The sequence below is a fragment of the Pangasianodon hypophthalmus genome, chromosome 15 (assembly GCF_027358585.1).
Source record: "Pangasianodon hypophthalmus isolate fPanHyp1 chromosome 15, fPanHyp1.pri, whole genome shotgun sequence".
Lineage (NCBI taxonomy): Eukaryota > Metazoa > Chordata > Actinopteri > Siluriformes > Pangasiidae > Pangasianodon > Pangasianodon hypophthalmus.
Window position 1 is genome coordinate 12,997,081 of NC_069724.1, and position 17,612 is coordinate 13,014,692.

General features: G+C 38.9%; 1 protein-coding gene across 1 annotated transcript; it reads right to left on the reverse strand.

Annotated features, from left to right (window-relative positions):
- Window positions 1-125: 125 nt before the first annotated feature.
- On the reverse strand, window positions 126-17,363 carry LOC113543273 (meiosis initiator protein). The gene is made up of 12 exons (XM_053240241.1): window positions 17,292-17,363; window positions 16,951-17,018; window positions 9,203-9,302; window positions 8,988-9,096; window positions 8,736-8,855; window positions 7,809-8,012; window positions 6,558-6,681; window positions 5,386-5,615; window positions 4,251-4,297; window positions 2,209-2,441; window positions 2,018-2,107; window positions 126-1,354 (listed from the first exon to the last, which is right to left on the reverse strand). The coding sequence occupies exons 2-12, from the start codon at window positions 16,995-16,997 to the stop codon at window positions 1,201-1,203; spliced, it is 1,458 nt and encodes a 485-aa protein (XP_053096216.1). The 5' UTR covers window positions 16,998-17,018; window positions 17,292-17,363; the 3' UTR covers window positions 126-1,200.
- Window positions 17,364-17,612: the final 249 nt, after the last annotated feature.

The following is a 17,612-nucleotide window of genomic DNA, read 5'->3' on the forward strand; positions in this document are numbered from 1 at the left end:
ACACAATAAATACAAAAACAAATAAAGCTCTTTCTAAAATGTTTATATTATTATATTCAGTTACACATATATTATATCTTATTTTAAAACTGTTTACAGCATTTAAAAACACTGATAGTCTTTGAACTGTATGGTGTATAAAAAAATAAAAACATTTCTTCTGCTTCTGTTGCAATATGATGCAGCTTTAGGTAAATATTAAATTCCTAAATTGCAATCCAACTTACTAAACGGCTTATAAAACATTGAATGCCTCTAAAATGTAACTAACTATTTAACAATAAGTAAGTAATTGATACTCAGAAATAACCACAGTATTTAAACATTACAGTACTACGTACCTGTTTGAATACTCAGCATTATGTTGAAAAATGAACAAAATATGAAAAATGTACACAATATTCTATTTACACCAGATGTAGTTGATCATTCATGATATGTTTGGTGTCCAGAGTTTGCTTCCTTAATACATCTACGCAATGACCCTATGATACGCTACATCCTATCCATCCACCCATTGTCTGTACCGCTTGGGAGCCTATCCCACGGGACTCGGGGCACAAGGCAGGGGACACCCTGGATGGGGTGCCAACCCATCGCAGGGCACACACACACACACACTATGGACAATTTGGAAAGCCTACAACTCATGTCTTTGGTCTGGGGGAGGAAACCAGAGTACCCAGAGGAAATCCTCGGAGGTACAAGGCAACAGTGCTAACCACTAAGCCACCATGTCCCCGCTACAAACCTAGAAGATAAAATGATAAAAATAGATAAATGTAACGGAAGCTTATAGCTACCAGTTTAGCATCATGTCTAAATCATCACACACTCACCTTAAAATACATTGTTTGACTCAGTAACACAGTTTGTACATAAAATAGCATAATAATAATGATAAGCATAATAATACGTAAAATATTTTTCTGCACAACAACTCCACATGGGTTGAGGTGATGCTATTGTCTGATCATATAAACATGCAGTGTGCACAGAGCTAAACTGCTGGCTGTAAGCTTCAGTTACTTGCGATATAAATAATGAATGAAGCAAATTTCAGGGGCCAAACATATCTCTGCAGATCAACTATCTTTAAGTTACTGGAGACAGGTGTAAATTTCACTTTTGGCTGATTTTTTTTCCACTTAGATAGCATCTCAGTGTGGTGTAGCTGCAGTGAGAGAATAAAGAACATGTTCAGGGCTTTCCACTGGAGGTGAACCACAGGTCTCTGTGTGCCAGTAACATGTGCAGTGGACTGGGAATGCAGTCCTCCTCTTCCTCTTCTGCCTCCTGGCCTTCACTGCGCACATTACGGTTGTGCTCGCGACTGAACTGTCGGGCCTTCAGACTGAAACAAAGAAAGGATTGGGTTAAGATGACAGGGAGTCTGGGTTACTGTTACATTTTACAGTCCAGAATTATTAGCACCCTTAATGAAAAAAGAGCAAAAAGATATATATATATATATATATATATATATATATATATATATATATATATATATATATAAAACGAATAACACATGCAGTGGCTGATGTTTCTGGCTTGAACATTGTACACTGTACATGGATGTTGCACTGTTTTATTTCAACACGACAAGCTTCAAAAGGGTTCTTACATAGTACAATTGTTCTGGTTTCAAAATGTTTGGCACCCCCAATATTACAATTCCCCTTTACTGAGGGAATTATCACCCTGATTGTGCTTTAAAAACTACTTATGAATTTAGATCTATTATCAACAGATCAAGTCTAGTTTGTGCTGATAGCGTTTGATTTTCCTCAAGGTGATACCTCATATTTATGCTCCAGGGAACTAGGACAGAATTACTTGACTAAGAGAAAATGCTGTTATTTTTATATTTATTTTAGATCATATGAAAGTTTGTTCAACTGAGTAGACAATTTAAGTCACGTGTATGTTTATACAGTCATTGTCGCCTTTTCTCTTAAGGGGTGCCAATAATTTTGAAGATGACTGTAACAAAGTGAATGAAAACCTGCAGGCCTACCAGTAAACACGTCTCTCTTGTTTAGGCATGATGTGCCACAAGTTAGCCAGCTCTTTGGTCACTACAGTAGAAGGAAGTCCTGGGTGGGTCCTGCTCAGAAGTCAGAGACATGTCTCATTACTCTCCTCATTTCAGTGAATCTTTCAACATATCCAAATCTCATGAAAGAACTTTACAGGCTGTACACCCACCTGAGATACAATCTCCTGTTCATGCGACAGAACATGATAAATCCATTCACACATTTCTTCTTCTGGCTCAGGCCTGAAACAGCCTGGCCTTTTCTGGAGGCCCTCTTGCGGTGACCTTTGCTTCCTTTCTTCATGTGGATGCGCTGATTTGGGGTCCAGGTGATGTCATCTGAACGTCTGTCCTCTTCCTCGCTCTGAGAGAAAGCATGGCCGTCATTGCCATGCCTGCAGTGCTAGTATTAAAAAAGTGCAAAGTTATGGAATGCTTCGTTCAGGCTGCTTATACCATGGTAATGGAAAATACTCGTTATTTATATTTATACCACAGCACAGCTGAATTCTGAATTCTGATTGGTCAGAAGGTGTTGATTAATTTTCTATAATTGACATTATTGTACATGCAAGTGCTTTCACTCGCCTTGATCCATTTTACATAACACTAAACTCTGCTTAATCTCATGCTAATGCATAACCTGTAATTAACTAAACACATACAAATTCGGCCCTAGGGCACATTCTCAGGGATGCTAATTAACATTCTGAGTATTTCAGTGTAGCTTATAAAATATACACAATATATACACTTTCATTTCAGTTATACAGGAAGTGAATGTAAGTGATATAGGAGCAACGTACTGGAAGGAAATAAATAATGAAGAGTATAAGTGAGTGATTGAATCATGCTTCTGTGTTGCGGTGCTGCTATTAGGTATGCGTTTGGATGACAGATCATCAAAAAGAAACACACTGCTGGTCAGGGCATAAAAGAGAAATGGGCTGAAGGGTGGAATCAAAGAGATCAAAGAGCTTGTATTGGCCGATTTCTGCCTCATTATTTGTGATTCATGGTTTATCCACATCAAATAAAATCATCAACTGGACATTGAATTACTTGGTCCAAGTGACGGATATTTTCATTCCGCAATATTTTCAATTGGTGAATCAGGTGCTCCTGGTTTATTCAGATTTAAACCACAGCTCTGTCGATTTCTGGATTCTGATTGGTCAGAAGGTATGGATTAATTTTCTATAACAGCAGCTGTAGTGCAGCTGCAAATCTCAGGTTTATATTAATGCACTCACTCTTATACGCTATCATTTCTATAGTAACAGCTCATTCATAGGAAATTCCACACTGTTGTTATTTTAACAAAGAAAAAAGTATAGATCCTATAATATTTGTAATTATAAATATTATTAAATATTCTTTAATATGTATGGAAGGAGTCTTCACTGTCAGAGTTTTGTAAGAGTCAGAGATAAAGTGAAACTCTGGTGTCCACTAATAACAGGAACTAAAGTATGATGTGGTGCTCATTAATAAATTTTTAAAAATGTAGCTGCTGGCAAATTGCCATAGTATAAGATGAATTAAAAATTTGGCAACATACTACTATAGGAAAATAATCTGTCTTCATTACATCACCCCATTTTTGACTACTTTCCTATAATCGTCGCAAAGTGTTTTATTTCTTACATAATGGGACACCCCTAAATTAGATCAGGTTACAAAATTAATCATGGTTCTAAATCAATGCTCCTGATGTTTTGCATGTTGAAATGTAACCATGATAATGAGCATAAATAAGAGCTATGCTAAGCAAAGTGCTGCTGCAGGGTTTTAAACTAACTAAGCAGGATCACACACAATTCCACTTGTATAATCAGTTGGTGTCTGTCTTCAAATCACTCATGAGTTACATCAGGCATGGCTGTTGCTACTCTATATTTATGTTTTGTGGTTGCCCTTGCTACTATGATACTAAACATAGATAATAATTATTTATTTTTCCAGGACATTTCATTTGTTTGGAGAAAATAAATTGTCATATGGTTCAATTATGAGCAAGTGAAACACACAAAAATAAGTGAGAACACCCATTGAAGCTCTCCAATCTTAAAAAAAAAAAAAAACATGGACTCTGCTTTACATTTGGCTTTGGCTTGTGTGTTATTTTCTGATATCAGGACAATTTGTTTTGTGTTATGCCTTATATATTCTCACTGGTCCATGTAAACAAATTGCATGACAAAATAAGTACCTTGGGAGCAGCAGGTTTAGGAGTGACCCACACATCTTCAAATAATGCTGTAAGAAAATAAAGAGCAGTCAAAATGATGGTGACCAAAACATATTTTGTTGTTATTGCTACCTAAAGGAATGAGTCAAATCTCTAACTGTATTTTCCAAGATTTAACATTTTCCAACTACCTAGAATTTTTTCCCTTCTAATATGTGCTGTAAGTTATAGAGTGAAGCTATATGTTGTATTTTTTTTCATTGGCCTAATCATAATTACTATTTTTACATTAAACTTTGCTGTGTTCAGATGAATTTACAGATATTTTCCAGATCTCACAGAGGGAATATCATCAGAACTGGCTTAAAGGCTTAAGCTTTGGAAACATTACAGTGCTGCTCTAAAGCAACACTAATGGGATAGATACTAAACTAGATTTCACAAGTAAGAGTCTGTGAAGTGTTGTTTTACAGAGAGGACAAAAATGCTGGAAAATAAAATTGTACAGTATATTACTATCCTTATACAAAAAAAAAAATCAATTAAACAGACTACATTTAGTTGCTGCATCTTTCAGTTTGCTCCAGAATTACTGGTACACTTGGTGAAGATTTTGTCTCATTTTATTTGTGTTCTCTAATCTTCCTCATGTTGATGAATGTCTAAGGGAATTTGGCCTCTGTGTCACCTCTTATTTAAACCCCATGGGAACAGGAAGCCATAGCTGACCACTTAAGAGTTCCTAAACACGCAAGTGAACTTTAAAAAAAAAGTGAAATATAACTGGGGATGTGCGTTAGTAACATTTTGCTCATAAGAATTTCTAGCGGTGCCAAAAAGTGTGACATGGTAAAATATGCATTTGTTTAAAATGTTTTAAATATGTATATGAGTATTTACTACATGTGTACATACTTTAATGTAATTCTTTAATTTTATGGTTCTTATTATTATTGTTGTTAATATTGTTTTTACTATTATAACATCTATTATTATTGATATCATTATTGATTAGTATTATCATCATTATTATTATTACTACTACTCTTATCAATATTCCAGCTTTCATTATTATTGTTATATGTTCTGTGGAGGAAACAATTAAAATATATAATTGGAAAATTCTATATTGGAACGTATGGTTACAAGGTCTTACTCTGCAGTTCCTCCTGTCCCTCAGGTAGCAGTGTGTAACTGAGGCCTCGAGCTGGTGATGTGAGCAGAGAGGGACTGAGATTCAGGCCTTCTCGAAATCCCAGCAGTGGCAGAAGTGGCAGCACAGGTGTCTGTGGGAGGGTGGGGCTATCATCCAGCTGGTTTTTGCCCAAAGGAGGAAGAGCTCCAAACATCCGGTCTTTCAGAATAAATGACCTAAATACAGGAAAAATGTAACATGGGGTAAGTCAAAGGCAGCTTCAGTGATGATTCACAGTTTAGCTGGAAATTATGTAAGGAGTAAAACACTACAGGACATGCTGTTATAAGAAAATATTCAACGACTGGGGGGTGTGATGAAGCAGTGTTACTGTTACCACCCCGAAGTTGACTTTTAACAGCACATCAGGTCTTTTCATCAAGTGTTTTATTCCACTTATACCACAACAATTTACCAACATTTGTTTTTTTATTTATTAAGGAATAACACATCACACTTTTCCCCACAGTATAACATTAAACGTTGTGGAACGTCTGCGAAACAAGTTAGTTCCTGTTATCCCTCATGTTATAGCAGCTATAAACAATCATACTCTCCTCTTTTTTCTCTCTCTTGAAATTAATAAGACAGAAAAATGCTGATTGTAATGTTACCAAGAAACTGCAAAGCATAAAGTCCTCTGCTGTGAAGACTTGTCCACAGAAGTAATGACACTGGAGACTCCTTCCAAAAAAGGTTTATAAATTTCAGCTCACACAAAACTTAACCATATCAATGATTATATGTTTATTATACATTTATTATTTGTCTTAGACTATGTGGAGTGTCTGCCATACACATCCCTGTAAGTGAGCTGTTAAAATAGAAACAATTATTAGAAGGAGCATGTTAATATAAATCTGTGATTTGCAGCTGCTCTACTGTCAGAGCTGCTATTATAATAAACACCTTCTGACCAATCAGAATCCAGAATTCAACAGCGGTGTGACATAAAATATACATTATGATATTACTTTAAAAATTGCCTCAAACACCTACAGAGATTTCAAATGCATCTCTAACCAGCGACTCAGACTTTAGACACCCTAAGGACTGTTCTATATATTGCATCCCTTTTTTTCTAATAGTTTTCTTGTAAATGTCTATTCAATAATTAAAAAAAAAAAACCTACCCTGATGGAGGAGAAGCAAGCTCCTTACTTCCTTGACTCCCATCTTCACTTCCTGTCCTATCATCACAGATGGAGCACTGGCTTCCAAGTCCTTGACAAGGTGATTCCTGATCCACACTGCTTCCTGTTTACAGACATGATTGCAAAGAATCCAGGTCTCACTTTCCTACCTGCTCTTTTAAGAAGTCTACACATTCCAAGTGCACTTATAGGGTTAGCTGGTAGGCTGGTCTCCATAACCTTTCACCTTATCGTAAAAATATGCAAAAAAGTGTGTCTGTGTCCTTATTGGTAACTACAAAAAACTTCATTAAAAACACTTGTACACCTGCACATTCATGAAATTATCCAATCAGCAGATTAGGATCTTGCACATAAAAGTCAAGAGTTTCAGTTCTGCAGGTGGAAAAAGCCTTATTGCTGAGAGAGGTCAGAGGAGAACAGTTAGACTGGTAACTCAAATAACCATACTCAGCATCTCAGAAAGCACAACACTTCGAACCTTGAAGTGGTTAGGCTACAACAGCAGAAGACCACATCGGGTTCCACTCCTGTCAAGCAAGAACAGGAATCTGAGGCTACAGTGGGCACAGGTTCACTGAAACTGGGCAGGTGAAGATTGGCAATGCTTTCCAATCTCGAACTGTCCTGTTTCTGCTCACCACGTTTGTAAAGAGTGATTAGTTTAGTTACCATACACTTCCTGTCAGCTGGAACCAGACTGGCCATTCTCCTCTGACCTTTCTCATTACACAGCTGCTACTCACTGGACGTTTTTTGTTTTTTGCACCATTCTGCATAAACTCTAGAGACTGTTGTGTGTGAAATTCTCAGGGAATCAGCAGAAATACAAGTGTTCCTATTAAAGTGACTAGTGAGTACATATTAGAAGTTTAATAGAAAATTTGTTTTTATTTTTTATTTGAAGAAAAATACAATTATAAATTAAAGACCAAATAAAAAATGAAAATCAATTAATTTATTCTTAAATGAAATATGCAAAATTACCTGTAATGTGACTGATGGATATCATCAATTAATGTGATCCTCTACGTGTATGTATTATCTTTATAGTGAATATGAATTGCCCTTAATATTTAACATTCTCAGTACAGACTGATAAAATTATGAAACATTATATTTTTATGCTATATTAACATTTAAATGTCTTTTTCACTTCTTATTTTCAACTAACAAAATACATGATCCAGTTTAACAGCATATCTTCAAAATAAAGCAAAACGATCTGACCTGCTGTAGAAGAGGAGGTTGTTGGTAGAAGTGCACTGACACTGTAGTTGGAATCAGAAGAACATGGAAGCGAGTTGTTGTCCTCAGCAGAGCACACAGTTTCATCAGCAGTCCGTGTACAGGGACACTCTCCTTTTGTGATTGTCATTACATTTCTATCAGCATCTTCTTTATGAAGAGTCTGATTTTTGTCATCAAACAGTTCTGCAATACAATTTTCATCATACAATATGGTTTAGTGTGCAACCAAACAGAAGATATACATGATTGAGTACAAATGTGAATGCAACAAAAAAATAAAATTTTTAACAATTAACAATAAAATTAAACATTTCTGATTTATACTGCTAATAATTCAATTTAAAGAGACATTGAATAAGTGTGTTTTTTACCAAATAGGCTATCATCAGTGTACATGATAGCACAAAACATCCACTTTTATACATAGACATATAAACCACATGACCTTTAATCTAATTAGTGGCACTCAATTTGCATAATACACAGAATATGTTAATATGTTAAAAAACAAAAAGTCTCCATTGACTAAAATGTTTTTCTGTGTCACTTTGTGCAAAATAAAGTTATATATATCCAATGAAAGCTCTTAATGAAATGCCTACTGCTAAAAGGACATGGTATGCATCAAGTTTGCATCAGGACATATTTGTCCTGAAAAGTTTGGAATGCCAATTATACCATTCTGTAACCAAAACCTTGATATATTATACCAAATGGGATAATTAATAGGAGTGGAAAGCTTTCAGCACCTGATGTGCATAAAATAATCTTTATGCATATTGATGAAACTCAATTTCTGATTTCTAAGTCCTGCATTACGATTTTTTCTGGTGTGAACACTTAAAAACATAATATTATCATTTTTGCGCATTATGGAAAAACACTAGGCTCAGCTGCATTGCCCACCTGAATTCAGTGTGTCTTTCTTGCGGGGGCGACCACAGCTATATTTGCGCTTGGCTTTTAATATGCGTGGAGGTGTGCTGGGCTCTGAGTGAGCCGTGTCTTCACTCTCTGAATCGGACTCTTCTCACACACACACACACACACACACACACACACGCATACAAAAACTATGTCAATATATACAGCCACTTACTTAATCAATTTACATAAAATAGATTCACTTGAAAAGGACTTAAGAAGAATTAATTGCACCTCTATCATTGGTTTTTGGGAGGCAGTGTGGAGGGAGGTTGTTGTGTAATCTCTGAATATGAGTTTGTAGAAAGTCAAAGTATTGTAGCATGTGGATTAGTGTCTCTTTCTGTGGGCAAGAACATATAAATATAGAAAATGTTTTTTTTTTCACTTTAAAGCAGTGGACAATGTAAGTCTTGTGAGTATTATTCAGTACTAGATTGCATGGTTACCTTAGAAAGAGCTTGTCCACTTGCTGGCTCAGAAACAGGTAGAAGGCAGCTGATCTCTTTCAGGCTATTGCTCCAACTTGTTTTCCAATAATAGCGATCCCTAAAATGACCCAATGATCCTTTACCAGTTGACCATTTTTATTATATCACACCATATCTCAAATCTGGCTGGTCCAAAGGTGTTGATTAATCTTCTATAACAGCTGCTTTGACAGTACTGTAGCTGCAAATCACAGGTTTGTAGTAATGTGTTCATTCTAATACGTTATTGTTTCTATAGTAACAGCTCATTCACAAGGACTTGTGTGCAGGACGTTCCATATAAATAGATTTTAAAAATTTGAGTAATTATTAATATGTTGAGGAAAAGTTTATTTGATATTTATGGAAGGAGTCAGCGTTTTTAACAGTCAGAGGTAAAACTATAACTTAAAGTTTTCTGACATTGGAAAATCTTCAGGAAGTATAGCAACTCGCTGCAGCGGCAGGCAGAACACAGGCACAGACAGAAGAGGGACTGGTGTTTAGAGAGGCTTTTATTTTCTTAAGTGAGAGGAAAAAGGGAAGATGGGAGTGCAGAAGGGGCGTGGGATGCCGTCTCCTGGTGCAGAGGGCAGTGAGGGAGGTGTCAAGGTGGAGTGTAGCGGTGGTCGCTGTTGACCGGGCGGTGTGGAGTGGGCCAGCAGCAGGGTGTGGCGGTGGGAGGTCCAAGACCCTTTCGTGGGTAGTGGGGGTGAAGGGTCTTGGCCGTGGCACACAGCAGAGGGAGCGCACCTCTGTCGTTGCTGTCTGCAAAATAATGAACAGAAAGTGTCAGCATCAGCACGTAGACAGAAGCTACTTGCCTTCCTGTGGTTGCGGTGCCATTATATCCTCTCCAGTCTCCTCTGAGAGGGTGATTGTCTCCGAGCCCAGAGTCCATATCTCCATTAGAGCCCGAATGCAAAGCCGTGGTGGACCCCTGCTCAATATTGTACCTGGAATGAGAAGTCCTGCCATGACAGAAACCACAAGGTTTTTCGAGCATTTCTGCTTTCTTCAAGCTTTTTGAGGGTGTTGCGAATGCCCGGGTGGCTGCCTAGTTGGTGAGAGTGGGCTAGGTGCATCAGCCAGTTGATTTTAGATTGGGGGACCACCAGGAGGTCACATGCTTGCCCCAACACTGGGTGTGATAGTACAGCAGGCCCTCCCTTATCAGGAAATATGAGGTGAGCTAAGCCTGTTCGCCCTGCTAGTTCTCTTCCTCAATCTGTAGCGCCTGTCTCCAACAGTGTTTCAGACAGTCGTCCTCCTGCGCCCATCCAAAACTGCGCTTGTTGGCCATCTGGTGATACATAGAGAGAAGGTTAGCATTATTGTCAGACTCACCCTCCGCTCCTGCATCAGCTCTGTTCTCTTCCTCCTGGGCCAAGTATGCCAGGCAGGCCCGGGCTGGGCTCTGTTGAGGTTGTCCCTGTGATCTCTGGGCTTTTGTGGCCCTCAAGGTTTCAGGTGGCTCTGCAGGAAACCCTGGCCAATCTCTCCCTACCAGGAGAGGCACAGGTAATTCAGACACTAACCCGATTAATAATGGCCACTAATCTCTGCGGTTCCCAACCCGGACCTCGGCGGTGGGGACCCCCCGGACATCCCTGTGTACACAAGAGACCGAAATGCTTCCGCACACCCTAACAGCCCTGGGTAGGATTGATGTGTGGGCCAAAGTGACAGTGCTCCCCAAGTCTAGCAGGGCTGGAATGGGTGTGCCTTCTAGTTTCATGTTGATGTTGGGGGCTCACAGCTGAGTGCGAGCATAGACAGTGCAGCCAGCATGGGCATGGGTTCATCCAGTGGTGTGGCATAGTCAAGATGGCCCTTCTGGACTCTCCTCTCTCTGCTACTGCCCGGGCCTTGATGCCAGGGTGGAGCATCGCAGCAGAGGCCAGGAAAGAACTCTCTCTGCTCTCCTCTGCCGATTGCCAAGGTGGCCAGAGAGCACTCCAGTGCCACAACCATTTCCTTCAAGGTTCCAGGAAACTGCATGCCAACTGCCTTGCATTCCTCTGGTTGCCACCTGTTCAGTTACCTGTGTCGCTGTCAGCTGCTCTGGTTGCAGCCACCACTTGGTGGTGCACAGTGGACTGTCCATCTGGTTCCTGGGGTGGCCCCAGTCTTATAGGCCTATTTGTGAAATTACGCTGCCGCGTTGGTGGAGGATGATTCTCAACATGGGTCAGGGAGAGGGGTGGCTGTGGCCACATTCAGATTGCAGCTAGTAGCTACTCTGTGGCTGCTCGGAGCCCTCTGTGGCTGCTCGGAGCCCTCGTGACCCCCTGCTGGTGCAGGTTAGTCTTGAGCAAGTGTTTTAGTAGGGAGTCCATGGTCAGGGTGGGGTCTGGGTCCATGCTTATGCCTGCATTCTCCACCAGTGTAGTGACAGCGGCAGGCAGAAGACAGACACAGGCAGAAGCAGGGCTTGTGTTTATGGAGGCATATTATTAAATTAAGTAAATTCGATGAAAGTTTTTTCAATGTATGGAAAAATGACCAAAGGGAGTACAAAAGCTACACTGAATGGTTCATTGAATTGACTTGATCGAAATGTGTACATCGATTCCACACAAATGAAATATGTTACTTCAACATAAATTCATTTCTTACACTTAACTTGTTGGTTGATGTGAATTGATTTACATGAACACAGTTTTAAATGCGGTTTGTGGTCATTTATTTTTGTACAGCTAACCTGATTGATACAAAGAAACTGTAACCCCACAGGGGCAGTCACCCAGTCATCTTTGAACTTAAGATGCTGTCTTTATGAGGTAGCCAAGCTACCTCATGCACCAACATACCACAGACAATCTGATTAATTGGGTTAACACTCACGCTAGATAACTGTGCATTTTTGTATAGAAATTAGCAGCACCGGTCTTTGTGAGGTAGAACTGCATGCCAGCTATGAACATCGAAGTACATAGCCAATAACGAATGAGTCAGGTTACTCGTTTATTTACGAATGACTTTACTTACTATGTTAGTTACGGAAGGTTTCAGGAAACATTCATTAATTAAAGAATAATCTTAGTACTTAGCATTATGGATGTTTCGGGAAACCCACCCCTGATTCACAGATGTACCACAACATTAAATTTAACTATAAACAGAAAAAAAATATGACATGTCATTGTTTAATAAATAAAAAACTGTACTTGTTGGCAAATTGCTGTGGTATAAGAGGAATAAAACACTGGGGAAAATGCTGTTATAGGAAAATCAACAAAATCAACTGATTTATCACACCACTCTGTTGCTGATTATTTTCCTGTAGCATCATACCCTGTCATATTTTATAATTTACATATAACACTATATACTGTATATTGGATTGACAGATTGTATATAAGAAGGATTCCCGTAAGTTTCAAGAAATATTTTTCAGATTTTACCATCACTTATATGTATGTCAGCTGTTGCATGACAATGACTCTAATGACCCTTTACAGACTGACTAAAACACACTCTACAATCATTCCTAACCCATTATCATCAAGGTCTGGTTATGAAATATACCAAATAACTATTTAGCTTATGATCAAAGTTCAAAGTTTAAGGAATGTATGAAAACAATATAAGAACAATGTAACACTTAAGCATACATGTATACTTACCACAATTAAAGATGACTTCAAAAATAATGAAATTAAATCTTTCTGTTTAAAAGAAAAATACTACAACATGCAGTAAACAGTAATAAACTAAACAAAGTCAATATCTGGTGTGACAACCTTTGCTTTTTTTCTCTTAAATAGTAGACCCAGGTACAATTTATGCAATTTTAAAAGGAAATTAGCTGGTACGTTTTACTGAGCATTTTGGAAAATCTGACACAGTTCCACTGGTGACTTTGACTGTCACATTGCTTGTTTTTATTTTTATTTATTTTTATTTTTACATTTTTTTTTGAGCCTTCATTGTGTTTTTTGTCTGAAAAGTGGTCTCTTACATAATATGTTGCTTTCTTTACTGACATAAGACACCGCTCAGGCACAAGGTCGACCTACATAATATTAGGTTGGTGGTTTATATGTATATATATAATTAAAGGAACACTTTTTAATCAGAGTATAGCTCCTGGGATATTGATGTGGTCAGTTAAGTAGCAGAGGGGGTTGTTAATCAGTTTCAGCTGCTTTGGTGTTAATGAATGAACAGGTGCACTAGATGGGCAACAATGAGACGATCCCCAAAACAGGAATGGTTTTACAGGTGGAGGCCACTGACATTTTTTTCCCTACTCAACTTTTCTGACTGTTTTTCACTAGTTTTGCATTTGGCTAGGGTCAGTGTCACTACTGGTAGCATGAGGCGATACCTGGACCCTACAGAGGTTGCACAGGCAGTCCAACTCCTCCAGGATGGCACATCAATACGTGCCATTGCCAGAAGGTTTGCTGTGTCTCCCAGCACAGTCTCAAGAGCATGGAGGAGATTCCAGGAGACAGGCAGTTACTTGAGGAGAGCTGGACAGGGCCTTAGAAGGTCCTTAACTCATCAGCAGGACCAGTATCTGCTGCTTTGTGCAAGGAGGAACAGGATGAGCACTGCCAGAGCCCTACAAAATGACCTCCAGCAGGCCACTGGTGTGAATGTCTCTGACTAAACAATCAGAAACAGACTTCCCGAGGGTGGCCTGAGGGCCCGACATCCTCTAGTGGGCCCCGTGCTCACTGCCTGGCACCATGGAGCTCGATTGGCATTTGCCATTGAACACCAGAATTGGCAGGTCCACCACTGGCACCCTGTGCTTTTCACAGATGAGAGCAGGTTCATCCTGAGCACATGTGACAGAAGTGAAAGGGTCTGGAGAAGCCATGGAGAATGTTATGCTGCCTGTAACATCGTTCAGCATGACAAGTTTGGTGGTGGGTCAGTGATGGTCTGGGGAGGCATATCCACGGAGGGACGCACAGACCTCTACAGGCTAGACAATGGCACCCTGACTGCCATTAGGTATCAGGATGAAATCCTTGGACCCATTGTCAGACCCTATGCTGGTGCAGTGGGTCCTGGGTTCCTCCTGGTGCGCGACAATGCCTGGCCTCATGTGGCGAGAGTATGCAGGCAGTTCCTGGAGGATGAAGGGGTTGATACCATTGAATGGCCCCCACGCTCGCCTGACCTAAATCCAATGGAACACCTCTGGGACATTTTTACAGTTAGCCTTCCAACGCCGCCAGGTTGCACCTCAGACTGTCCAGGAGCTCAGTGATGCCCTGGTCCAGATCTGGGAGGAAATACCCCAGGACACCATCCGTCGTCTCATTAGGAGCATGCCCCGACATTGTCAGGCAGGCATACAAGCACGTGGGGGCCATACAAACTACTGAGTACCATTTTGAGTTGCTGCAATGAAATTTCAGCAAAATGGACTACCCTGCTGCATAATTTTTTCACTTTGATTTTTGGGGCGTCTTTGAATTCAGCCCTCTGTAGGTTGATAATTTTAATTTCCATCAAATGATGTGGCATCCTTTCGTTCCTAACACATTACCCAGTCCATATCAGTATAGATATCCAGCACGATATTTTTTCCCCATTGAGATCTGATGTGTTTTCAAAGTGTTCCTTTAATTTTTTTGAGCAGTGTATGTATATACAGTCATGTCCAGAAGTATTTGGACAATGACAGAGTTTTTGTGATTTTGCCTTTATACACCACAATGGATTTGAAATAAAACAGTCAAGATGTGATCGAAGTGTAGACTTTCAGCTTTATTTTAAGAGGTTCCACAAAATATGGCATTTACCAAATAGGAATTACAGCCATTTTCAACAAAGTACCTCCATTTTCAGGGGCTCAAAGGTATTTGGACAAAGTGACATAATTGTAAATATAACCATAATTTTAATACTTGGATGAAAATCCTTTGCAGTTAATGACTGCCTGAAGTCTGGAGCCCATGTTCTCAAAACTCAAATTCTGAGTTTCCTCCCTGGAGATGCTTTGCCAGGCCTTCACTGCAGCCACCTTCAGTTGCTGCTTGTTTGTGGGTCTTTCTGCCTTCAGTCTTGTCTTCAATAAGTGAAAAGCATGCTCTGTTGGGTTGAAATCAGGCGAGTGACTTGGCCATTGAAGAATATTCCATTTCTTTGCCTTCAAAAAGTCTTGAGTTGCTTTTGCAGTATATTTAGGGTCATTATCCACCTGCACTGTGAAGTGACATCCTATCAGTTTTGTAGCATTTGGCTGAATATGAGGAGAGAGTATAGCCCTATACACCTCAGAATTCATCTTGCTACTTCTGTCAGCAGTCACATCATCAATAAACACCAGTGAGCCCGTTCCATTGGGAGCCATACATGCCCATGCCATAACACTTCCTCCACCATGTTTGACACATTATGTGGTATACTTTGGATCATGAGATGTTCCTTTCTTTCGCCATACTTTTCTCTTCCCATCATTCTGGTACAAGTTAATCTTGGTTTCATCAGTCCAAAAAATCTTATTCCAGAACATGGGAGGCTTTTTTAGATGTTTTCTGGCAAAGTCTAATCTGGCTTTCCTGTTCTTGAATGTTACCAGTGGTTTGCACCTTGTTGTAAACCCTCTGTATTTACATTCATGAAGGCGTCTCTTGATTGTAGATTTTGACAATGATATGCCTACCTTCTCCAGAGTATTCTTGACTTATGTTGACGTTGTGAAGGGGTTTTTCTTCACCAAGGAAAGGATTCTGCGATCCACCACTTTAGTTGTCTTCCGTGGTCTTCCAGGCCTTTCGATGTTGTTGAGCTCTCTTTCTTCAGTGCTTTCTTTCTTTTTAAGAATGTACCCAACTGTTAATTTGGCCACACCTAAGATTTTTGCTATTTCTCCTGTAGATTTATGTTGTTTTTTCAACCTAATGATGGCCTCCTTCACTTGCATTGAGCTCTCCTTGGACTTCATATTAGTAGCTCCAGTCGAACAGCTGCCAAATGCCAACTCAATACCTGATATCAACTCCAGACTTTTTATCTGCTTCATTTGTCTTGAAGTAATGAGGGAATGGACAGCACCTGGTCAATTAACTTCTTGTCAGTTAATTGTCCAAATACCTTTGAGCCCCTGAAAATGGAGGTACTTTGCTGAAAATGGCTGTAATTCCTAAATGGTAAAAGCCATATTTTTGTGGAACCTCTTAAAATAAAGCTGAAAATCTACACTTCGATCACATCTTGATTGTTTTATTTCAAATCCATTGTGGTGGTGTATAAAGGCAAAATCACAAAAACAACTCTGCCATTGTCCAAATACTTCCGGACCTGACTGTATGTGTATGCGTATATATATATATATATATATATATATATATATATATATATATATATATATATATATATATATATATATATATATAGCATCTCTAGGCATATTTGGAATTTGGTTTGAGTTTTACATATATATATATATATATATATATATACACACACATATATATAAAAAACTCAAACCAAATTCCAAATATGCCTAGAGATGCTCTCTTGATAAATGCTAGATAGTTACCCTCTTATCCCTAATAAAATATATAGGAAATATATCATCTGAAATCACTGGAATAGGCAATCTCAGTGGTCAATTTTTCCAGCCAAACTTTTCTAGAACTTCACAAATATTGAGTTTCCATGACATTTTATATCATTTCTATGTCTTCAATTTTCTGATCTATGCATAGGAACTGACAAGAAGCCAGCATCTGTAACCTACTACATTATTTAATCACCTCTTCTTGCAAGAGTTGTCTTTCAGTTTCATACTGGCTGGCGGCATGGCTTCATCAACACCACAGACCTGTGTACATAGTTCAACAAAAAAATAATAAATTAATTTAAAAATTATTAATTACGCCTCCTCAACATTGAGGCAAGTGGACATTTTAAGTCACGTGACTGCCACAGATCCGTATTTAACATTAGTTTGTCTTCTGACCACACAAAGCCTTAAAAAATATAGAATGAAAAAAGCGCCAGACTGACAGCTTAATGTAAAAAGTTGGACAATTTACATACAAAGTATAATTTACATATTTCATATATAAATTCTTCATCTGTTTCATTAACTTACCTTTATTAACACCTTTAATAAATTGTTGTGACAGAAGCGGTACAGTCCCGCTCGCACTCCTGCTTAGCTGCCATTGGCTGCAGTGAAAATAGTTAGAGCCAATTATTTTCCTGGTTCGCGTTGATTGGCCAGCGCACAACCAATAACACGCTTGAGCTATGTATCAAACGAATTTGTATCCTAGCTCAACATTCTAATTCTATCTTATTGGCTGCAGCGTTGCTATGCAGTTACTACGCGGAAAATGTTATACCGCCGTAAAGAATTTCACCTCAGTTGTCAATATTAAGTAATTCAAAAAACACCAGAAATAAAGAGTAA